The 22,396-nt window shown below is 65.9% G+C and overlaps 7 protein-coding genes across 7 annotated transcripts; 3 read left to right on the top strand and 4 right to left on the bottom strand.

Annotated features, from left to right (window-relative positions):
- Positions 1 to 71: 71 nt before the first annotated feature.
- UFC1 (ubiquitin-fold modifier conjugating enzyme 1) lies at positions 72 to 1,299 on the bottom strand. The gene is made up of 6 exons (XM_061444171.1): positions 1,139 to 1,299; positions 807 to 874; positions 659 to 722; positions 475 to 551; positions 300 to 390; positions 72 to 209 (listed from the first exon to the last, which is right to left on the bottom strand). The coding sequence occupies exons 1-6, from the start codon at positions 1,259 to 1,261 to the stop codon at positions 138 to 140; spliced, it is 495 nt and encodes a 164-aa protein (XP_061300155.1). The 5' UTR covers positions 1,262 to 1,299; the 3' UTR covers positions 72 to 137.
- A 1,344-nt stretch (positions 1,300 to 2,643) lies between these two features.
- LOC133264235 (apolipoprotein A-II-like) lies at positions 2,644 to 3,530 on the bottom strand. Its single transcript, XM_061444178.1, has 2 exons — positions 3,280 to 3,530; positions 2,644 to 2,841 (listed from the first exon to the last, which is right to left on the bottom strand). The coding sequence occupies exons 1-2, from the start codon at positions 3,486 to 3,488 to the stop codon at positions 2,724 to 2,726; spliced, it is 327 nt and encodes a 108-aa protein (XP_061300162.1). The 5' UTR covers positions 3,489 to 3,530; the 3' UTR covers positions 2,644 to 2,723.
- Positions 3,531 to 4,865: 1,335 nt separating this feature from the next.
- Positions 4,866 to 7,813, top strand: TOMM40L (translocase of outer mitochondrial membrane 40 like). The gene is made up of 9 exons (XM_061444181.1): positions 4,866 to 5,146; positions 5,221 to 5,288; positions 6,451 to 6,543; positions 6,620 to 6,721; positions 6,829 to 6,934; positions 7,030 to 7,152; positions 7,279 to 7,355; positions 7,436 to 7,538; positions 7,617 to 7,813. Exons 1-9 carry the CDS (start codon positions 5,047 to 5,049, stop codon positions 7,754 to 7,756), a joined length of 912 nt encoding a protein of 303 aa, XP_061300165.1. The 5' UTR covers positions 4,866 to 5,046; the 3' UTR covers positions 7,757 to 7,813.
- A 152-nt stretch (positions 7,814 to 7,965) lies between these two features.
- Positions 7,966 to 10,459, bottom strand: NR1I3 (nuclear receptor subfamily 1 group I member 3). Its single transcript, XM_061444180.1, has 8 exons — positions 10,251 to 10,459; positions 9,477 to 9,607; positions 9,194 to 9,372; positions 8,897 to 9,090; positions 8,647 to 8,792; positions 8,446 to 8,562; positions 8,247 to 8,352; positions 7,966 to 8,166 (listed from the first exon to the last, which is right to left on the bottom strand). The coding sequence occupies exons 1-8, from the start codon at positions 10,418 to 10,420 to the stop codon at positions 8,037 to 8,039; spliced, it is 1,173 nt and encodes a 390-aa protein (XP_061300164.1). The 5' UTR covers positions 10,421 to 10,459; the 3' UTR covers positions 7,966 to 8,036.
- Positions 10,460 to 11,122: 663 nt separating this feature from the next.
- PCP4L1 (Purkinje cell protein 4 like 1) lies at positions 11,123 to 11,986 on the top strand. The gene is made up of 3 exons (XM_061444186.1): positions 11,123 to 11,260; positions 11,460 to 11,514; positions 11,712 to 11,986. Exons 1-3 carry the CDS (start codon positions 11,252 to 11,254, stop codon positions 11,861 to 11,863), a joined length of 216 nt encoding a protein of 71 aa, XP_061300170.1. The 5' UTR covers positions 11,123 to 11,251; the 3' UTR covers positions 11,864 to 11,986.
- A 1,155-nt stretch (positions 11,987 to 13,141) lies between these two features.
- MPZ (myelin protein zero) lies at positions 13,142 to 15,506 on the bottom strand. Its single transcript, XM_061444170.1, has 6 exons — positions 15,433 to 15,506; positions 14,957 to 15,123; positions 14,652 to 14,865; positions 14,317 to 14,452; positions 14,135 to 14,195; positions 13,142 to 14,004 (listed from the first exon to the last, which is right to left on the bottom strand). Exons 1-6 carry the CDS (start codon positions 15,488 to 15,490, stop codon positions 13,900 to 13,902), a joined length of 741 nt encoding a protein of 246 aa, XP_061300154.1. The 5' UTR covers positions 15,491 to 15,506; the 3' UTR covers positions 13,142 to 13,899.
- Positions 15,507 to 16,534: 1,028 nt separating this feature from the next.
- Positions 16,535 to 22,108, top strand: SDHC (succinate dehydrogenase complex subunit C). The gene is made up of 6 exons (XM_061444183.1): positions 16,535 to 16,592; positions 18,318 to 18,374; positions 18,854 to 18,955; positions 19,276 to 19,337; positions 20,627 to 20,790; positions 21,493 to 22,108. The coding sequence occupies exons 1-6, from the start codon at positions 16,573 to 16,575 to the stop codon at positions 21,595 to 21,597; spliced, it is 510 nt and encodes a 169-aa protein (XP_061300167.1). The 5' UTR covers positions 16,535 to 16,572; the 3' UTR covers positions 21,598 to 22,108.
- Positions 22,109 to 22,396: the final 288 nt, after the last annotated feature.

The following is a 22,396-nucleotide window of genomic DNA, read 5'->3' as shown; positions in this document are numbered from 1 at the left end:
GTCGCACCAAGGAACGGCAATGCCGGGGTGGAAGAGTTTATTGGGGGGCAAACAGGGGGTGGCAGCAGCGGGGAGAGGGAGGATGGGATGGGGGGGGGGGAAACAGGGGGGCTGCACCCCCCAATCCCCCCCCTTGGTCACTTCTCCTTGTGCTGGATGATCCCTTTGGCCACGAGGTCCGGGATCTCCACCGCCAGCCAGGGCCCGAGCTGAGGGGACAGAGGGTGAGCAGCCATAGGGACACCCCCCCCCCTTCCAAACCGAGTATCCCCACAATTCCCCCCCCCACCCCAACTCACCCCCAGGGCCATCAGATGAGCCAAACCGAACTTGGGGACGTTCCGAGCCCAGAGGGGCTTGAAGTGGTCGCTGAGGCAGATTTTGCCACCCCTAGGGGGGGATAGAGGGGGTCAGCACCGCAGGGACAAACCCCGGGGGGACCCCCCCTTTGCTATGGGCTCCCCCCCTTCCAACCTGTACATCTTGGCTGTCTTCCCATCCAGCTCCGGGATGGCGATCTCAGGGGCGGTGTTGGGGTACGTAACCGGGATCTGGGGGGGGTGGAGGGGTGACACCGGGAGGGGAGGGGGGGGGTCAGCACCCCCGGACTCCCTCCCCCCCCCCACTTCCCTGTCCCCCCGCCTCCATCCATGCTCACATCAAACTCGATGGCGAACTCGTACTTGAGCAGCTCGTGGATGTACCAGCACCTCCCGAACCAGCTGTAACGCACCGGGGTGGGGGGGCTCAATCACCGGGACCCCCCCACCCGGACCCCCCCCCCGGTCACAGTCCCCGTCACCCACCGGGTGCCCTCGGCGTTGGACTCCAGGCGGAACCAGTCGTTATCGGCGCGTTTGTTGTTCTCCACGTACTGGTTGGGGGGGGGGAACACGACCGGGAGCGACGTGAATCGAGGGGGAACCGGACACGGAGGGGGGGGGAGACCGGACCGAACCGGAGCGAAGGGAACCGGACTCGAGGGGCGACACGGACCGGGGGGGGGAACCGGAACCGAGGAGGGGATCGGAGCGGAGGGGAAACACGGACCTGGGGGGAACCGGACATGGGAGGAACCGGACCGGGGGGGGAACGGAACAAGGGAGGAAGCGGACCGGGACGGGCCCGGCCCTAGCACCTGTATGAGCGCCCGGTACTCCTCCTTCAGGCGCGGCGCCCACCCATCGCGGTCCCGCGGCCCCGCCGCCGTCCGCAGCAGCGGCAGCTCCGCCACGGCGCGCCGCGCCGCCTCGTCCGCCATGGCCGCGCCGGAACACCGCCATCTTGGATGGGGGCGGAAGTGACGCCGGAGGCCGCGCCGCCATCTTGGTTAAGGGAGTGACGCGCCGGCGGTGCGTGTGGCTGGTGCCGCCATCTTTACTACGGGCATGGGCGGGGCGTGACGCTCCCGCGGCGCCTCCATCTTTAGTGCTGGCGGGGCTGGGCTCGGCCGCCTCCTCCCGGCCTGGGGGTGCCCCCGTGTGCCCCCAGTCCCGTGGCCTTGTTCCCATCCCCCCAAATCAATCCCCCCATTCCCGTCCCTGCATTCCCACCCCTCCGTTCCCACCTTCCCTAATTCCTATCCCTCCATTCCCATCCCCATCAATTCCTGTCCCCCCCAATTCCCATGTCCCCCATTTCTCATCCCCCTAATTCTATTCCCTCCATTCCCATCCTCCCCATTCCCCTCCCCGTAATTCCCATCCCTCCGTTCCCTTCCCCCAATTTCTGTCCCCTAATTCCTGTGTCCCCAATTCCCATTCTCCCATCCCCATCTCCCGCAATTCACGTGTCCCTAATTCCCATCCCCCCAATTCTATTCCCCTAATTCCCATCCCCCAATTCCCATCTCCCCGGTTTCTGTCCTCCCGTTCCCATCCCTCAATTCCTATCCCTCCATTCCCATCCCCCCCCAATTCCTGATCCCCCTATTCCCATCCCCATAATTCACATCCTTCCATTCCCTTTCCCCAATTCTATTCCCCTAATTCCTGCCCCCCCAAATCCATTCCCATCCCTCCAATTCCCATGTCCCCCAATTCCCATCCCCCCAATTCCTGTCCTCCCATTCCGATCCCTCCAATTCCCACTCCTCCATTCCCATCTCCCCGAATTCCTATTTCTCCATCCCCATCCGCTCCAATTCCTGTCCCCCCCAATTCCCATGTCCCCTAATTCCCATCCCCCTACTTCTATCCCCCCAATTCCCATGCCCCTAATTCCCATCCCCCATTCTATTCCCCTAATTCCTGCCCTCCTATTTCCCATCCCCCCAAATCCATCCCCCATTCCCATGCCCCAATTCCCATCCCTCCAACTCCTATGTCCCCCAGTTCCCATCCCCCCAATTCCTGTCCTCCCATTCCCATCCCTCCAGTTCCTATCCCTTCATTCCCATCTCCCCTAATTCTTATCCCTCAATTCCTATTTCTCCATCCCTGTCCCCTCCAATTCCCATGTCCCCCAATTCCCATCCCCCTAATTCCCATCCCTCCATTCCCTTCCCCGAGTCCCTATCCCCTAATTCCTGTGTCCACAATTCCCATCCTCCCATTCCCATCCCCCCAGTTCTATTCCCCTAATTCCTGTCCTCCCATTCCCACCTCCCCTAATTCCCATCCCCACAGCTCAGGGGTCACAGCAGCAACTCAAGGGGTTTATTGGGGGGGGGGGGGGCAGCAGTGGGGCCCGGGGGCCGCCGTGGGGAGGGCGGCGGGGGGGGCTCAGGGCTGCTCCTTGCTCTTGCCCAGGTCCAGGAGGGAGGAGAAGAGCCCCAGGACGTTGCTCCGCAGCTCCTGGGCCAGCGGCGTCAGCTGCTTGTTGGCCCGGTCCAGGTACGCCCTGGGGAGGGAAAAGGGGATGGGGATGGGGACGGGAACGGGAACGGGGATGGGGACGGGAACGGGGATGGGGACGGGAACGGGGATGGGGACGGGAACGGGGATGGGGACGGGAACGGGGATGGGGACGGGAACGGGGATGGGGACGGGAACGGGGATGGGGACGGGAACGGGGATGGGGACGGGAACGGGGATGGGGACGGGCAATGGGAGCGGGAGCGGGGATGGGGACGGGAGCGGGGATGGGGACGGGAGCGGGGATGGGGACGGGAGCGGGGACGGGGACGGGCAATGGGAGCGGGAGCGGGGATGGGGACGGGAGCGGGGACGGGGACGGGAGTGGGAACGGGCAATGGGAGCGGGGACGGGGAAGGGACCGGGGATGGGGAAGGGACCGGGGATGGGGCTGCAGCCCCCGTGCCCCCCATCTCTTCCGTACTCTGCCTGGCTCCGCATCTCCTCCACCTGCAGCCTCTGGGGCAGGTCCTTGGTCATGAAGTCCGAGAAGCTCTGGAGGTGGCGGCTGAAGAAGTCCTCGGCCGGGACCTCGGGAGCGCCCTCGGCCGGGGCCTCCCTCCGGGACAGCGCAGCTTGGACGGGACCCAGCACCAGCAGCAGCAGCAGCACCGCGCCCGTCACCGCCTTCATCTCGCTGGGCTGGGGCGCAGGGCACGGGGCGGTGTCACCATGGGGCTGCTCCATGGGGCTGGGGTCCCCGGTGGCCCTACAGCCCCAGGGTCTGCTCGCGCCCCATCCCTGCCCCACGGCCCCATTCCTGTCCCATCCGACCCCACAGCCTCAGCCCAGCCCCGCAGCTCCACTGGCACCATCCTGCCCCTTTCCAGCCCCACAGCTCCATCCCTATCCCATTCCAACCCCGTGGCTCCAGCCCTTCCTCGTCCTGACCCCCCCCCCCATCCAGCCCCGTCCTGCCCAGCGCCGGTGCCCCTCACCTGGGCAGGACTCAGGGCTATGGGGGGCCTCTCGGGGGCTCTTTTTATCCCTCGGGATCAGCTCCCGCCCCCCGGCCGGGGGGGCCGGGCCTGGGTAAACACCATGGGGGTAAGGGTCGTGTGGGGGCCGCCCCTTCTTGGCCTCGCCAGGGTGGCCCCACACCTCGTGTCCTGTCCCTATGTCCCCGTGTCCCATCCCCGTGTCCCATCCCCGTGTCCCCACATCCCAACCCCGTGTCCCCACATCCCAACCCCGTGTCCCCACATCCCATCCCCGTGTCCCCACATCCCATCCCCGTGTCCCCATATCCCCATGGCGCAAGCAGGACACGGATGCTGGGTGCCAGTGATCCAGGCTTTGGGCTGGGGGGCTCCCCATGGCACGCTGGGCACTGGGACCCCCAGAATCGCCCCATGCCCCCCCCCTCCCCCCTCTGCTGCCCCACACCAGGGTCCCAGCTGGGGGGGGGGCACCCATGGGACCTGCGCCCCCTTTGTGACCGCTGGGCGAAGGTCGGTGCCCGCCCTTATCACTGACCCTCGGCCTCCAACGTGACGGTGACGCGGAGCGAGGGGGGGGGGTCCCGGGGGGGGGACACACGGACCCCGGGGTCAGCCCCGGGCTGATCGGGGACACGCGGGCAAAGGGCGGGGGGGCGGCACCGGGACCTCCCTGTGCCCCCGGGGACACGGGGGGGGGGTTCCCTGAGGGGGGGGCACCGGGGCCATGGAGAGGGAATGACATGGGGGGGGGGGGGACATGGGGCAGAGGAGATGGGGGCGGGTGGGGTTTGGGGGGACATAGGGGGATAACAGGGGATGAAAGGGGAATAAAGGGGAATTGGGACACAGGCAGGAGCGTGAGGGGATGTGGGGAGGGAATAGGACAAGAGGGGGTCCAGGGATGCAGGGAGAGGGCGATAAAGGGGGTACCCCTGAGCGGGCACAGGGATGCGATGGGGGGGACACACACACGGGAGGAGCCGGAACGCGGCACCCCCGGAACCTCCCTGCGCGGGTCCTGAGTTCCGGGGGGGAACACAGCAAAGGAGCGGCCCCGCCCCTGCGGCTCAGCCAATGAGCAGCGAGCGCTGCCCGCACCCAACATGGCGGCGGCGGCTTCGAGCGGGCGCGGCCTCCAGAAGCCGCTTCCGGTGGCGGCGGCGGTGCCCGCGATGGCGGCGCCCGGTGGGGCCCGGGCCGTGGCTGGAACCGGAACCGGGACCGGGCGGGTTTAGCTCCGGGACCCGGCCATGGGCAACGTGCTGGGCCCCGCCGCCCCCCGCGCCCCGCGCCGGGGGGAGCCGCTCGGGAGCCCCGGGAGCTTCGATGAACTGCACCGGCAGTGCAAAGGTGCGGCGGGGGGCACCGGGGGGAAGGCTCCGGTGCGGCTCCGGGCCCCGCTCACCCCGGCCCGCGCTCCGCAGAGGTGTTCCCGCAGCAGATGGAGGGGGTGAAGCTTTTGGTCACCAAGACCCTGAGCAGCCACTTCCAGGTCAGGGGGGGGAGCCCCGGGGGGAAGAGGGGGGCCGTGTGTGTCCCCCCCGTGTCCGTGTTCCCCCTGTGTCCCCGTCCCCCCCTTGTCCCTGTCCCCCCCCATGTCCCCCTATGTCCGTGTCCCCCCCATGTCCCCCTATGTCCGTGTCCCCCCCATGTCCCTGTCCCCCTGTGTCCCCCCATGTCTGTGTCTCCCTGTGTCCAGGTCCCCCCCGTGTCCCCCCCCATGTCCCCCTGTGTCCATGTACCCCCCTATGTCCCTGTCCCCCCCCTGTGTCCCTGTCCCCCCATGTCGCCCCGTGGCCGTGGTCCCCCATATCCCTGTCCCCCTGTGTCCATGTCCCCCCCCATGTCCCTGTCCCTCCATGTCCCCCTGTGTCCATGTCCCCCTCATGTCCCTGTCCCCCTCCATGTCTGTGTCTCCCTGTGTCCAGGTCCCCCCCGTGTCCCCCTCATGTCCCCCTGTGTCCGTGTCCCGTCCGTGTCCTCCCCCATGTCCCCCTGTGTCCATGCCCCCCCCTTGTCCCTGTCCCCCCCTTATCCCTGTTCCTCCATGTCCCCCTTTGTCCGTGTCCCCCCCCATGTCCCTGTCCCCCTGTGTCCCCCCATGTCTGTGTCTCCCCGTGTCCACGTCCCTCCGTGTCCCTGTCCCCCCATGTCCCCCTGTGTCCGTGGTCCCCCATATCCCTGTCCCCCTGTGTCCATGTCCCCCCCCATGTCCCTGTCCCCCCCCCGTGTCCCTGTCACTCCGTGTCCCTCTGTGTCCATGTCCCCCCCATGTCCCTGTCCCCCTGTGTCCCCCCATCTCTGTGTCTCCCCGTGTCCATGTCCCCCCATGTCCCCCCGTGTCCGTGGTCCCCCATATCCCTGTCCCCGCCATGTCCCTGTCCCTCCATGTCCCCCTGTGTCCATGTCCCCCCATGTCCGTGTCCCTGTCTCCCCGTGTCCCCTCGTGTCCCCCCCGTGTCCCTGTCCCCCTGTGTCCCCCCATGTCCCTGTCTCCCCGTGTCCATGTCCCCCCGTGTCCCCCCCATGTCCCTGTTCCCCCATGTCCGTGTCTCCCCGTGTCCATGTCCCCCTGTGTCCCCCCATGTCCTTGTCCCCCTGTGTCCAGTTCCCCCCCGTGTCTATGTCCCCCCGCTGAGGTTCCCTCCCCACAGGTGACCCACACCATTCACATGAGCACGTTGGGACCCTCCGGTTACCGCTTCAACGCCACCTTCGTGGGTGACCGGCAGCTCAGCCCCACCGAGGTGAGGCCCGGCAGGGGGTGGGTGGGGGTCCGCTCCCTGTCACCCCCCTTTGTCACCCCCTTCCCCTTGTCCCCAGGCTTTCCCCACGCTGGTTGGGGACATGGACAGCGCCGGCAGCCTCAACGCCCAAGTGCTGCACCTCATCGCCGAGCGCATCCGCACCAAAGCCGTCTTCCAGGTGACTCCATGCAGGGACCACCGTGGGGTTGGGGGGGGGATGTTCCTGTCCCCATCCCCAGCGCGGTGATGGGACCCTCGGTGTCCCCCGTTTCCCCCCCTTTCCAGACCCACCAGGCCAAGTTCGTGACGTGGCAGTTCGACGGCGAGTACCGGGGCGACGACTGCACCGCCACCCTCACGCTGGGTAACCCCGACCTGCTCGGCGGCTCCGGTGAGCACCGGGACCACACCCCCCCCCCCCCAAAGTGTGGCAGCGGGACAAAGAGGGGGTGGCCACGCACTGAGGGCTTTTGTGTGTCCCCACAGTGATCCTGGTGGCCCATTTCCTGCAGAGCATCACCCCACGCCTGGTGCTGGGGGGGGAGATGGTTTATCACCGGCGGCCGGGCGAGGAAGGAGCCATCCTCACGCTGGCGGGGAAATACACGGGTACGGGGGCACGTGGGGCATGGGGACGGTGATGGAAAGGGGGGGAACAGGGATGGGTCGGGGGGGGGGACGGGGACATGGGGACCCCCCCGGCTCCCTTCGCCCTCCTCTTGGCTTCTCTTCCAGCTCAGAAGTGGGTCGCGACGCTGAACGTGGGCTACGGCGGAGCCCATGCCAGCTACTACCACCGCGCCAACGAGCAGGTGATGGCCTCATCCCCACGTCCCCCTCCCCGTGTGTGCCCAGCCCTTGGGATTCACGGTTCCATGTCCCCCATCCCCAGGTACAGGTCGGGGTGGAGCTGGAGGCCAACACACGGCTGCAGGAAACCACCTTTGCCTTTGGCTACCAGCTCAACCTGCCCCAAGCCAACATGGTCTTCAGAGGTGAGCCCGGAGCTGCGCCGGCCCTGGCGGCCCCAGCACCGTCCCGGTGCTCACCGTGTGCCCCCAACGCCATCACAGGGCTCGTGGACAGTAACTGGAGCGTCGGGGGGGTGCTGGAGAAGAAGCTGCCCCCCCTGCCCGTCACCCTGGCTCTGGGCGCCTTCCTCAACCACTGGAAGAACCGTTTCCACTGCGGCTTCAGCGTCATCGTGGGCTGAAGAGCGGCACCTGCCCTGCAGGGAGCCGCTGACCGGGGCCGGACCGGGACCGGGCCGGGCCGGGGGAGCCCGTGGAGCCCGGGGGAGCCGGTCTCCGGTGACGTGGGGACACGGGGATGGACGGTGCCCGGTGGCAGCTTGGGGGTGAGGAGCGGCCGCTGCTCGGGGCCTGGGGGGGGGTCCCTCCCTTGGCTCTGGGCACACGCGGAGCCTGGAAAAATAAAGGAGCTTTACTCTGCTTGGGGAGCTGTGGTGGGAGCACCGGGAATGCCGGGTGGGTTTAGCTGATGATCTCGGAGAGCAGCGGCGTCATGGAGGACAGGTCCTGGATGTGCAGGATCTGCCGCGTGTTCTCCACCTTCAGCGTCTGCAGCTCCGTCAGCAGCAGCAGCAGCTTTGCGTAGAGAAACCTGGGATGGGGACGGGGGGGTGTGTAGGGTATGGGGTAGGTGGGATGGATAAGGGGGGATGTGAAGCACTGGGGCTGTACCTGCCCTCGGGCATGGGGTGCTGGTGGTCGATGTAGCTCTTGAGGGTCAGCGCCACCTTCTCCTGGAACTGGTCGATGGAGTCGTGCTGGGTGATGCTGGCGTGGTCTGGGGGTGCAGGAGTTGGGGGGGGGGGGATGTGAGGGGTGGCACCAAGGGGACGTGGCCCCGTTCCCCTCGTCCCCCCCCCTTGGTGCTCACCGGGTGAGAAGAGCAGCATGGCCTGGAGCAGGACGTACTCGGCCTCGTGCAGCCCCAGCTTCTTGAGGCTGATGTGGAACTTGAGCAGCGGCTCCAGGTAAATCTGCTGGAACCCGGCTGTGGGGAGGGGGGGGGGCACAGGGTGACGGGGCTGGTACCTACCGGGGTCTGTGTCACCAGTTCCCCCCTCCGTGTCCTCACCCAAGGCACCGTCCTGGATGGTGTAGCAGTGCTGCCCGCACTCCCAGGCGTTGGTCTCGGCGTTGAAGACGGTGTTGAACTGGATCTGGCAGATCTCCAGCGTGGCTCCTTTCAGCAGCGAGATCTGGTCATCGATGGGCAAACTCCTGCCGGGGGTGGGGGGGGGAATAGGGACACAAGAGGTAGCTCAGGGAAGGGTCCCTTGGTGGGGGGGGGGGTCCCCATCCCTTTTCCATCCTCTCGCGGGCACCTGAAGGCCGGGATCTCCTTGGCGAAGTTGATGACCTGCTGGATCATGAAGGTGCTGAGGTCGGCGAAGTGGGGCAGCATCGAGAACACATCGGGCAGCACATCCTCGTCCAGGCGCTCGGGCCACACCGCGGAGCCGCCGCCACCGGGCTCGGGGGGGCTCTGCGGGCTGGGGATGTAGAGGCGAACAGCGGGCTTGGGGAGAGGGGGGGGGTGTCAGCACCACCACGACGAGGAAAAGGGGGGGGACGGGACACACACACACATGCACACAGGCGGTGTCCCCGTCCCCACTCACCCGGTAGTCCGTGAACTGGGAGAAGCTGGAGTCGAAGGTTTGCTGGTGCGCGGCGATGAGGAGCGCGATGAGCTCCTGCTGCTCCGCCGACAGCCCCCCCGGTCCCGGTGCCGCCAGCGCCAAGCGCCGCTGCCGCCGCAGCGCCCGGCGCCGCCGCAGAGCCTCCTCCGACATGATCACTGCCACCGGCACCGCCGTCAGGGCGGCAGCCGCTTGGCCCCGCTCTTTGGAAGGGGGGGGGACACCCTTCCTCATCCCCCCCATCCGGTGTCCCCGTACTCACTGTCCTTCCGCATGCCCACGTCGAGGCACTTCTGCAGGCGGCAGGCCTGGCACTGCCGGCGCTTGGCTTTGGTGATGGGGCAGCTCTGGGAGAAGGGGCACGTGAACTGGACCCCCTTGTTGATGGAGCGCCTTGGGGGGGTACGGGGGACTGTCACTGGGGGACCCCAATGTGGAGGGGCAGAGGCCACCCCACCTTGTGCCCATGGGGTTTGTTCCATCCTGCCATGTCCCTTTGTCCTGCCCCGTTTCAGTCTCTCAGGTCCCGTCTTGGCCTCTTCTGTCCCATCCCATCCTGTCCCGTTTCAGTCCACCCTGTCTGTCCCATCCCACCCTGTCCCTCCCATTTCAATTCATCCTGTTCATCCCATCCCATCTCGTCCCTCTGCTCCATCCTACCCTGTCTCATCCCATTTTGAACCACCCTGTCCCACTTCAGTCTATTTTGTCCCCCTCTTCTGTCCTATTCCATTTCCGTCCATCTTGTCCGTCCCATCCCATCTTCTCCCTTTGCTCCATCCTATCCCATCCCATTTCATCTGATCTTGTCCTGCTCTTCTGTCCCAACCCATCCTGTCCCACCTCATCCCATTCCATCTTCTCCTCCTCTTCTTGTCCATCTCATTGCATCCTTTTCAATATCATCCCATCTCGTCCCATCCCGTCCCGTTTCAATCCAGCTTGTCCCCCTCTTCTGTCCCATCCCGTTTCATCCCATCTCGTCCATCCCACCTCCCGCTGTCCCCCTCCCCTGTCCCATCCCTGCCCTTCCCACCTGAAGAACCCTTTGCAGCCCTCGCAGGTCATGACGTGGAAGTGGTACCCGGTGGCGCGGTCCCCGCACACGGCGCAGATCTTCTCCTCGGCGGGCTCCGCATCAGCGCTGCGGGGCCCCAGCACTGAGCAGGGGCTGCTCTCGGGCTCCGATGGGCTCGACACGGACATGGCCGGGGCACCGGTGACCGCGGCCGGGGTTGGCAGCGGAGCCGGTGCCCCCCCCCCCCCCTCCCGGTGCCTGTCACGGCGCAGCCACGGGCTCGGCCCTGATGACACCGGAGCCCGGTGGAGTTTGAACCTTGAACTTGGGGCTGCGGCAGGCGGGGACAGGAGCACGGGGCGGGGGACGGGGCCGGGCAGGGCGGGAGCGGGGACAGGCGGGCACGGGCAGCAGGGTGCAGAGGGGGTGACAATGGCTGGGGTCGTCCCCCCCCGTTGCCTCCATCACCCCTGTTCCCCCCAGGTTCTCCCAGTCCCCTCTTGTCCCCCTGGGGTCCCCCCACTGTCCTGCGCATCCCCCTGCCTCCCTCCTGTGCCCTGAGTACCCCATCTATCCCCCCCGGTCCCCTTGGTCCCCCTGGTTCCCCTTTGTCCCCCCCCCCGATCCCCCCAGTCCCTCCTTTTCCCTAGGTCCTCCCATCTCCTCCCTTTCCCCCCCAGTGCCCCCTTGTCCCCCTGTTTTCCTTCTGCTCCTCCCCTTTTCCCCTGGGTCCCCCCATATTCCCCTTTTCCCCCAGTCCCCTCTGGGTCCCCCTTGTCCCCCCCATACCCCCCCTGTCCCCCTTTGTCCCCTCCCTGTCCCTGTCCCCCCGTGTCCCCGCGGGGCGTCGAGGCACGGGGGGGGGGGGGGGGGGTGAGACACGCGGAAGGGCTTGTCCCGCCCCCAGCCCCGCTCCCGCTCCCCATTGGCTGCCGCAGCCGTCACTCAGACAAGCCCCCTATAAAGACAGCGGCGGGCGCGGGGCTCCGCACACCGGGAGCGGCGGCACCGGAGCGGCCATGAGCGAGGTGGGCACCGGCCCCGGGGCTTTTCCTCCCCTTTCCCTTCGTATTGAACAAAGAACCGGGCCAGGAGCTGCCCCCTGAGGATGGAGGGGGGGGGGGGGGGGGATGCTGCAACCGGGGAGGGGTCCCGGTAAATGCCCCCCGGTGCGGGTTTGCTACCGGGAGCCCCGCGTCATCCCCGGGCACCCCGTTCTCTCCGCAGCGCAGCCCCAATGAGTCCCCCTCAGCGGCGGAGGCTCCCGGCGGGCAGGAGGAAGGTGAGGACCCCCCCCCCCCTCCCCGGTATGAACGGGAGGGGGCACCCGGTGACCCAGACCCGAGGCGGGGGGGGGACGCATTGGGAGGGTTGGGGACCTGCTTCGCCCTTCCCCTGTCCCTTAGCGGGGTGCTCCCTGCCTCTGGGGGGGGCGGTATTCAATGGGTGAGTCTGGGGGTGCCCCTGTTTTATGTCCAGCCAAAGCCGGTGACCCCGAGAAGGTGGAGGAGGAGGAGGAGGAGGAGGAGATCGACATCGACCTGAGCGCGCCGGAGACGGAGAGAGCCGCGCTCGCCATCCAGGGAAAATTCCGCCGCTTCCAGAAGCAGAAGAAGGAATCGGGGCCCTGAGCGGCCCCCGGGACCCCCCAACCCGCAGCGGGCACCGGCTCCTGCCCCGTCCGCCCGACCCCAGCGGGGCCGGAAAGGGGGGGCCTCAGCCCTTCCTTACCCACGGGGTGATGCTGGGGGGGGGGACACGACACAGGCGGGTCCCCCTGAGCGGAGGTGGCCCCTGGTGCGAGGGGCAGCGTGGAAGTCTTATCCCGGGGGGGAGCCTCCGTGTCCCTGTGGGTGCTGGGGACAAGGAAGGGGGGGGGGGCACACGCAGCGGTGTCCCCCTGAGTGAGGGCAGCGGCCTCGGGAAACGGGGAGCCCCCCCGCCCCGTTCCTGTCGTTGTCACCGTCCCCACCCCGGGGAAGGATGTGAAGGAATAAACCGGGAGGAAGAGGAGCGCGAGTGGCGCTTGGTGTGTGGGGCCGGACCCCCCGTCCCCCGTGGGTCCCTGCTGGGGCAGGAGGGGAGCAGGGATATGAGGCTATGGCACTTTGGGAACGGCTCATCCCGCCCGCATCTCCAGCACCCCCTCATTCGGGGCTTATCCCATGAAATTCCGCTTCATTCCTCAGCCCCTGGAGCCGTGGCCTCATTTCCCAGCGCTGCGGTGATTAAAGATGCTGCTGCTGCTCCCCCCTTCCCTCCCTTCTTCCTACCCCCTCCTTTTACCCCCTCTCTTCCTCGGCAAGGACCAAGCAGCGATTCCCAGCTCCGGCATCCCTGGAGCAGCAGATCCCGGCTCATAACAAGGGAACAACGCTTTTGGGGGGGCTAAACCAGCGCTTCGGGGGGGGGCTCCCGAGCACTGAGGCTGGTCCAAGCGGTGCCGGTGACCGGGAATAGCTTCTTGGGAAGAAAAACAGCGCCGGGACCCAGGGGACGTCCCAGGGTTGGGCTCCGCAGACTTATTAGGGAAAAGGCAATTATAGCCCCCGGGGGGGGGCATTGGGCACGGGCACTACGGGGATGGGGACAGTCACCCCCCCCCGACCTGTGTTAATTGGAGGGAGCTTTAATTAGCGTCTAATGAGGGGGAAAGTGGCCCCAAGGGTGGCTTCGGGGACAACAGGGGGAATGGGGGGGGGAGGCAGTGGGGTGCCACCGTTCTATGGTGGGTTTCTATGTGATGCTCAGCCACTGTGTGTGTCCCTGTCACCCCCCCCTGCCACAGACACACGGTGGGGGGGGACAGGGATGGACGGATGGACACCGGGTCCTGGAGGTGTGAGTTTTATTAATGGCACTACGGGGATGGGACACACACACACACACACACACACGGATGGGGGGGGTACAAAACCACATCGGGGAGCCTGGCGCCAGGGTGATGGGCACCGGCCGCAGCCTCTCCTCCTCCACGAGGCTCCGGCCGACGCGGGGCTGGGGGTTACGGGGGGACACGGAGGGTTAATGGGGGGCGGAGGGGACGCGGCGGGGGCCCCCCACGACGTCATTTGGGTTCGGTCGTGGGGAAGAGACGAGAAAACGGCCAGAAAAGGGCAAAAAAAACCCTCCCGGGGATGGGGTTTGGGGGGGGGAGATGGTGTTGGGGTGAACCGGGCCCATGGGGACCCCGCAGGTCCCTGGGGAGGGAGGGCCCGGGGCACCCCGGGCTGGGGGAAACGACCCCAAAACTCATTGGTTGTGTCTCCAAATAGAAGAGAGCCCCATCAGTGCCCGGGGCTGGGCAGGGCAGCGGCTGCGCAGAGGAAGGTACCGACCATGGTGGGGGGGACCCGGAGGGGGGGACCGGGGCGAGGAGCACACCCCGCTCCCCGCCGGGTCCCCGCCGCTTCCGGAGCGGGGGGGGGGTGTGGGGGTGTGGTGTGGTTCCCCACGTCCTGCTGGGGCATCAGGTCCCCGCATTGGGCTTGATGATGCTCATGAGGGCGTTCTTGAGGCTGCCCTTGCTGGGGGAGCGGACGGTGGGTGCAGGGCGGGCGGCCTCAGCCTCCTCCCCCCGCAGCTCCATCTCGATGGTCATGATGACTTTGGGGGGCCGGGGGGCCCCGGTGCCCGGCCCCGCTGTACCTTCCCTGCCCGCTAACCGCTATTTCTTATCCTTGCGGGACTCTCCCGGAGCTCCTTTGGCTTTCTTCTCGCTCGCTGCCTTGGTGCTGCGGCTGTGGTCCAGCATGGCGTAAAGCACCGGTGCCTGTGGCAATGGGGAGGTGTTGGTGACATCCTAACCCCCCCCCCCCCCCCCCAGTGTCACCAAAACAGAGGAGAGAGCATCACATCCCCTCCAGCAAAGCCATTTCACCCCTCAACCCCTCACTACCCACCTGCCGGCTCCGCTTGGAAGCATCCTTGGCCGATCTTTGCAGCTTCCCCTTCTCCATGGCACTAAAATTGGGGAGAAAAAGGCAAAAAGGAGCTTGGAAAAGGCAAATCCATTCCCCCCCCCCCGTTCCCACCGGCAGCACCGGTTTGGGGAGGTTCACTCTGGTTTGGTGCTGGCGCTCACCTCAGCCGGCGCTGCAGCGTCGCCTGGCGCCGCAGCCAGCAGGCCCGGAGGATGTAGACGATGGCCACCACCACGGCCACCAGCAGCAGGGCCCCGCCGATGATGGAGCCCAGCACCACGCCGTAGCGGGTGGGTACTGCGGGGAGTCCCCGTTAGCGGCTCCGGGATGGGAACAGGGATGTTTGGGAACGGGAATTGCGGCTCCGGGATGGGAACAGGGATGTTTGGGAACGGGAATAGCGGCTCCGGGATGGGAACAGGGATGTTTGGGAACGGGAATTGCGGCTCCGGGATGGGAACAGGGATGTTTGGGAACGGGAATTGCGGCTCCGTACCTTTCTCAAAGACGTAGAGCGTGACCTGGGAGGACTTGCCCACGATGTCCGGAGGGTTCTTAACGTCGCAGGTGAAGGTGCCGTTGTCGGTGTAGTCCAGGTTGTGGATCACGATGGAGCCGTCCTTGCGGTAGGGGTTGCCCACCCATTCCATGCGCTCCTTGAAGGTGCCCACGTCATCGATGTAGGGTTGGCCTTTGGCGTAGTGGAATATCTACGGGTGGAAGGGGACACGCACACGGACATCGGCGTCACCGGGGGCGCCGGGGGCCACAGCACCCCAGGGCCACCCAGCGGGTGCTTACGGAGGTGCTGTCGCGGGAGCCCTCAGCTTGGAAGTGCCAAGTGATGGAGATGTCGTCGGAGATCCACTCGGATGACCAGAAGCTGCAGGAGAGGGTGACGTGGGAGCCGACGGTGCCGTACACTTCCCGCTGCGTGTACACGTGGATGGACAACGTCGGGGATGGCCCTGGTGGGGTGAGGGGGGGCACAATCAGCTCCATGGGGGGACCTTGGTGCTCGTCATCGGTGTCCCCATGCAGCTACGACCCAGAAGGGCTTTTGGTGGGGGCCAGCAGCTCTTTGTGCCACCGCAGCATCCCCATGGATGTGCCCTAGTGGGGCTGGGGCTGGGGCTGGCATCCCCACGATGATTCCAGAGCATCACCACGACCAGCGCCAGCCCCAAACCCAAAGACATTTGGGTACCCACAACTCCCCCCTCCTCCAGGATGTGGGGCCAGGACATCGGCACCAGCGCCGCGGGGCTGCAGCTTACCCGGTGCCCAGAGGAGCGCGGCGAGGAGCAGGACGAGGTCCCCGGTGCCCTGCGACATCGTGGCTGCAGTCACCGCGGGGGGCGCCGCACCCAAAGGTCCCGGAGCACCGGGGACGAGGCTTAAGAGCGGAGCAGCACCGAGTGGTGCCGGTGGAGCCCCGGGCTCGGTCCAATGGGCGCAGAGCAGCCGGGGCGGCGGAGGGCAAGGGGGAGCCGCGCAGCCCGGTGCTCAAAGGGGACATTTAGTCTGGGGCTGGGCGAGGTGGGGGCAGAGTGTCCCGGGGGGGGGGGGGGGTCCTCACACAGCACCCATTGTCCCGCCGCATTCCCGCCCGCAGGATCGGGCATTCCCGGAGGTGGAGAGGCAGGAATGTGCCCCCCCCCCCCCCCCCCCCCCAGCCCCAGAGCACCGGCGCAGCCGCCGGCCGGGTGTGATGCGGGGCTGCGGGGGTCTCGCATTGACCCCATCGCGGCCAATGGCCACCGAACGGCCCCGTTTGTGCTGAGGGTCCTGGTTGGCGTTACCGGGAGCTACCGGATGAGGAGCGAGGGGGGGGGGGGTCCGGAGGGTTTGGAGCAGGGAATGGGGATGGGGATGGGATGAGGCGCTGCGGGGGCTCCATCCATCACCGGTAACGCGGTGGGGGATAACGGGGAGCCCCCGTCCTGCCCCACGGCAGCTTCGGGGGGAGACCGGGAGATAACGGGGAGCCCCCGGGGGAATAACGGGGAGCCCCGGGGGGATAACGGGGAGCCCCCTGGGGAATAACGAAGCCCCGGGGGTTACCGACAGCTCTGGAGGTAATGGTGTGGGGGGGGCAGAAACAGAGCCTGGGGGGCGGTGATGGGAACCCCCGGTACCGGTTAACGGGGGGAGCCCCGGAGGTAACGGGTAATAACGGGGGATGTCAACAGGCAGCGGCGAGTAACGGGGAAGTAAAGGGGGTATCGGGGGTGTTCACGGGCAGCGGGGGGCACCGGGCAGCTCCGGGGGTACCGGGGGGCACCGGCGGAAGTGCGTCACGGGCACTTCCGGCGTGCGGAGCCTTCCAAGATGGCGGCGCTGGCGTTGAGGTGACTCCCGGGGCTGCGGGGACGGAAGTGCGTCACGGGCACTTCCGGCGTGCGGAGCCTTCCAAGATGGCGGCGCTGGCGTTGAGGTGACTCCCGGGGCTGCGGGGAGGGGGGGGTCACGGGACCTGGGGTGCGAGGCCGTCGTTAACGGCCCCCGGTGCCCCCTTGGGCCGGGCCGGCTCCGTCCCGCTGCCGCCGGTGTCCCCATGGCCTGAAGCTGCCTCTTCCCCTCCGCTCCGGGGCTCTGTGGGGCTCCGGTTCCGTCCGCAGGGATCCGCTCCTTGGTGCAGGCGGAGCTGGGGGAGCTCCATCCCCGCTCGGCACACGGAAAGCCGGGGACGGAGCCGCTCTCTTGGCCTTCTCCGCGGGCTTCTCTAGCCCGGTCTTTCTTAGGGCTCATCCTTCCCGGTTTGGGGGGCCCCATCCCGTTGCAGGGGTGGAGACGAGCCGGTGTGGGGCTTTAATGGGGCAAAGCAGTGGCTGGGCCTCAGGGATGGCACGGAGCCGTGTGTGGCGGGGCTCCGAGGAGGCTTCGGAGGCCTGCAAACCTGTCAAGGCCAGGAGGGAGCCTTCGGGAAGGGAAAACCTTGCCCCGGGAACTCGGGGGGGGTTTGCTAAGGATAACCCGGGTTTTGTTTGCTGTTCCCACCCGTGAGGAGCTGCTCCAGCTCCTGCTGCTTTCCCTACCAGGACGGCAAAGAGAGCTTGGGCTGGGGGCAGATGGTAGGGGGCTGGGGCAGATGTTAGGGGGCTGGGGCAGATGTTAGGGGGCTGGGGGCAGATGTTAGGGGGCTGGGGGCAGATGTTAGGGGGCTGGGGCAGATGTTAGGGGGCTGGGGGCAGATGTTAGGGTGCTGGGTGCTGGAAGCAGATGTTAGGGGGCTGGGGTCAGATGTTAGGAGGCTGGGGCAGATGTTAGGGGGCTGGGGGCAGATGTTAGGGTGCTGGGTGCTGGGAGCAGATGTTAGGGGGCTGGGGGCAGATGTTAGGGGGCTGGGGGCAGGTGTTAGGGGGCTGGGGCAGGTGTTAGGGGGCTGGGGGCAGATGTTAGGGGGCTGGGGGCAGATGTTAGGGGGCTGGGGGCAGGTGTTAGGGGGCTGGGGCAGGTGTTAGGGGGCTGGGGGCTGGGGGCAGGTGTTAGGGGGCTGGGGCAGGTGTTAGGGGGCTGGGGAGCTCCACGGCTGTCACTGTCACGCGCCTGTGGGGCGCTGGCTCCGTTTTGTCCTGGGCTCTGCAGATTCCAGCCCACATCCTCCTGGAGTGATGCCCGTGAATGTCCAAGCCGGGCTCCTCACCCCCTCCGCAGGGAGCGGCGCCCACTCCTTTGGGGCACCACAAAATCCCTTTTGACTTCTGCTCTCCCACCCCGAGCTCAGCACCACCAGCACCAGCACCTCCAATGCAGAGGCACGGCCGTGGATCCAGGCACCGGGAGGAAGAGGAGGGAATGGCCACCCTCATGGCTCCCTGCAGCCCTTCCCCGGCGCTGGATCCCAGCTCGTGCCTTGCGTGGGCAGTGGGGAGAGGGCAGAGGAGCTGCTTTGATGTAGCTGAGCTTGGGGTGCTGCTCCCACCTGCTTCGCAAGCGGGGGGTAAGAGCTGAGCGGGGTTATTATGGGCTGTTGCCAGGAAGCAGCCCTTGGGGCTGAGCCTTGAGGAGCTCAAGGGCCGGCCCAGCCCTGCTGGTGATCAGATAGGGTTGAAGGCAAGCAACTCCAGGTGAAACTCCAGCGCTTCCCAGGTGAATCCCGGCCTCGTCCCGGTGGATTTCCTTTGGCACTCACCAAACCTTTCCCTCTCCTCTCTTGCAGATGCGCCGGGCAGCGCCGGTTGCTGGCTCGGCTCAGCCCCAGCTTCTCCGTGCCACAGTGAGTCCCAAGGGTTCCGGATCCCAACTCTTCCCCAAGGGAATCCCATCTACGCCTTTGGGGCTTGTGTGCTCCAGCCCCTCAGTGATTCCATGGTTAGGGAAGGCCTGGAGGGGGAGCCTGGCTGAGGGAGCAGCAGCACCCTCACCCCTCCATGCAGGTTTGGGAGCTGCAGAATCCTTGCCCTCGGTGCTTCCAGACTTTGGGAGAAACGGTTCTTCCCTGCTACATGGGGCTGGAAGTGCAGTTACAGCCTCATCCCGGGAGCATGGAATCACCAGGAGCAGCAGCCAGTTCCCATGGCAGGGAAGAGCAGGGCGGGTGTCAGCAGGGTGATGGAGGGTGCCATCTGTAGGGTGCTGGCGCGCACCCAGCGCATCCCTTGGGAATATCGTGGCTCCCTTGGGATTGCTGGAGTGGGGGAGGTTCCCACAGCCAAGCTCCCTCTCCCCACACTTCCCATCTCCTCTTCTCCACAGCGTTGTCCCAATGGCAACGACGGCCAAGGAGGAGATGAGCCGCTTCTGGGAGAAGAACACCAAGTCCAACCGTCCCCTGTCCCCTCACGTCAGCATTTACAAGTAAGGGCAGCCACTGTGGGGCTCTGGGTCCCCCCTCAGTGGGGTGACCCCTTGGTGGGGGCCACCTCTAATGCTTTTCCATGCCCAAATCCTGCCCCTTTATTCCCAAACTGCCCCAGCCTTCGGTTCCATCTCCCTTTAAGCTCTCCCAGCAGCCACCCGCCGGTGCCAGCGGCGTTTACCATTCCCCAGCTGCCTCTGCACATTCCCCTTTTGTTCTGGGTGGATTCCTGGGATAGCTCCGAGTGCAGGGACACCCCTGGGAGCAGAGGGGCCTCTCCTGGGGGTGCTGTGGTGCTGACGAGGTGCTTGTCTTGCAGGTGGTCCCTGCCCATGGCGATGTCCATCACGCACCGCGGCACCGGCGTGGCGCTCAGCTTAGGTGCGTGCACCGGCACTGGCACCGGCGGCGTTCCAGTGGGGATGTGTTCCACTGGGAAACCTCTGCTTTGTCATCGAATCCCAGCCAGGGTTGGGTTGGAAGGGACCTTAAAGCCACGAGCAGGGACCCCTTCCACTTGGTTGCTCCAAGCCTGCCCTTGAGCACTGCCAGGGATGGGGCAGCCAACCCATTCCAGTGTCGTCCCCCCCACAACCTCGTGGTGAGGAGCTTCTTCCCAGGATCTCCTCTAAGTCTGCCCTCATCCACATGGAAGCCAAACCTCCTCATCCCATCCCAGCGATGGCACCAGCATCCAGCCCCCTCCATCAGTCTGCTCTGTGGGGTTTGACCGAGCGAGGGGACGCCTGGCTGTGAAAGGCTCTTTCATTTCCATTAATGTCCTCTCCTGGCAGCAGGAAGGAGCTTCTCCAGTAGCTCCCTGTTGAGATGGAAGGGATTGGGAAAGATAGGCAGGAATTGTGTTCAGAGGGAGAGGGCTGCAGCCCATCCCCATCCGGGCTTGGGAATTGGGCTCCCGGTTGCCCCCTGCATCCCCATCCAACTTGCTGGGAGCTGGCAGGTCCCTGTTGCCTTTCTGTTCCATCCATCAGCTTCTGCTGGAGCAGAAGCAGTGGGAGAAGGGGGGAGATCCCATTCCCTCTCCATCAAAGCTCCATTAGGGAGCTTTTGGCTTCCTGTGCTGGCTGGAGGTGAGCATAGAGGCCCCCGAGGGGAAGAGTGGCTGAGGAGGAGGCCACTGGTGCTGGAGGGGGAGTCGCTGCTTGATCCTTGCCCTTCCTTCAGCTGCACCATATGGAAAAGCTCCCTTGGCCTAGGAAAGAGGAGGATGAGCAGGAAAAGGAGGAAGAGGGGAAGGTGTTGTGGCTCCTGTGGTTAGCACAGCCCTGGCTCTTGGCTGCTGCTGCTGGTCTGTGCTGAAGCAGCCTCACTCCATCCCTGTTGGAGCCCAGCAGTGGAGGGATTTCTGTCCCACAGTGTGGATCTGGGGGGTTTTCCTTGCCCCTTTTCCCTTGCCTTTGGGCTGCTTCGGCTGCCGTGGCAGGAGCTTGGTCCCTGAGGGGGGGCATGAGGAAAGCAGCACCCACATTTGGGGCGATGCAAAGTCCTCAGCACCCCAGGGTGCAGCCACCGCGTGGGCCTCCTCTTCCACTGATCCCATTGAGGCTGTGTCCCCAAAGCACAAACCCGGGGGCTCATTGGGGACTATGGGGGGAAGGGGGGGGTTCCAAACCCTTCTGCTGCTTAACCCAGGCCTTTGTCCTCCTCAGGGGTGTCCCTCTTCGGGCTGGCCGCGCTGGTGCTGCCGCAGCCCTTCCCGCACTACCTGGCCATGGTGAAGTCGCTCAGCCTGGGCCCTGCTCTCATCTTCTCAGCTAAGTTTGCGCTGGCTTTTCCCTTCTCCTACCACACCTGGAACGGGATCCGGCACCTTGTGAGTGGGAGCACGAGGGAAGGTGCCTTTGGGAATGGGAATTTAATCAAGTCGAGAGCTTCAGAGCCTCGGGGCTGTTTTGGGGGCTGTGGAAGCTGCCGAGGGCAGCGTTGGGCTGGGGCTGGACTGGGTGATGCTGCCGCCTCCCCCTTGCTGAGCAGCCCTTGTGCTGTGAACTTCCCAAGGGCTTCCCAGCTCCTGTGGTGGATGGAGGAGCCGGAGCGCTGAGGTTCGCAGAGGGCAGGAATGGTTTGGGTGGGAAGGGAGCTTTAAAGCTCACCTAAAGCCATGGGCAGGGAGCCCTTCCACAGGAGCAGGATGCTCCAACCTGGCCTTGAACACTGCCAGGGATGGGGCAGCCACAGCTTCTCTGGGCACCCTGTGCCAGCGCCTCAGCACCCTCCCAGGGAAGAGCTTCTGCCTCAGAGCTCAGCTCAGTCTCCCCTCGGGCAGGTTAAAGCCATTCCCCTTGGCCTGTCCCTGCATCCCTTGTCCCAAGCCCCTCTCCAGGTTTCCTGCAGCCCCTTTAGGCACTGGAGCTGCTTTAAGCTCTTCCCTGAGCTGCTGCTCCCTCTGGACACCGTTGGCAGGTTCCTGCTGGGAACAGCACAGGATGAGCTGCACTGTTCTGCTCCGAGGGTTGGCTTTGTACCCAGGTAAAAGGGAGCTGGGTTAACCCTGCTGTTATCTCCTTTCCTGCAGGCCTGGGACATGGGGAAGGGCTTCAAGATCCCACAGGTGAACCAGTCCGGGGTGCTGGTGCTCATCCTGACCCTGCTGTCTGCTGCAGGCCTGGCGGCCATGTGAAGGCCTCCTCTGCCTTGCTCCATCCTGAACCCCCTCAGGAACTGCAGGAGAGGGGGTATCAGGCTCCAGGTGGGGTGGGTGTTATCCCAGGGGAAGGAGTCGCTTCCCAGCTCCCAGTTTGTGGATGATCAGAGCTGCTTTTTGCTTCCCCCCCCCGGCTGTTTCTGTGCCCTGCTGTGTCCTGAGCTGCAGACAAAGCCAGGTCTGTGTCCCACAGGAGTGGGCTCAGGACAAGCATCTCCATTGAGCAGCCTGGGAGAGCCGGAGCTGCCAACGCCGGGCCTGCCGCAGGGATGGGTGGTGGGGGCTGGATGGGGCGCTCAGCCCCACGGCGTCCATCCCCGCTCCTTATCCTGCCAAACATCCCCATCCAAACGGCTCTGGGTGGAAGAACACCCCGGTTCCCTCCGTCTGCAATGCAGGATGCAGTTTGCCCGTGGCACCAGCTCCCATTTGGGCTCTTTGCCCTGTGTCACCTTTGCAATAAAGCAGCTTTGATCCTTCACCCTGAGCCACCGAGCTGGGTGTCTGTGCTCCACACTTCCCCCTGGGACACAGCATTCCCAGGAAGCTGCTGCTTCCCAGTGGAGCTGAGCTGGACCAGGCTCTTTGTGCCTCCTCTCGGGGTCCAGGGACTTCAGTTCTGGCTCAGATGGGCTTTGCAAAGCGGCTGCTTCCCACTGGGGGCTTCATCCTGATTCCCTGCTCCCCCTTCCCAGCATCACCTGGAACAACAGCGGCTCAATGGAGCAGATCCCACCAGGCTTCGATGGGATCGTGCTCTGGGGCCGCAATCCCA

This window comes from Pezoporus flaviventris, unplaced genomic scaffold (genome assembly GCF_033815535.1).
Source record: "Pezoporus flaviventris isolate CSIRO_AGI_PZ_B2104156 unplaced genomic scaffold, CSIRO_AGI_Pfla_v1 ptg000721l, whole genome shotgun sequence".
Taxonomy (NCBI): Eukaryota; Metazoa; Chordata; class Aves; order Psittaciformes; family Psittacidae; genus Pezoporus; species Pezoporus flaviventris.
The sequence above is the reverse complement of the archived record's forward strand: the minus strand, read 5'-3'. Positions and strand labels throughout refer to the sequence as shown.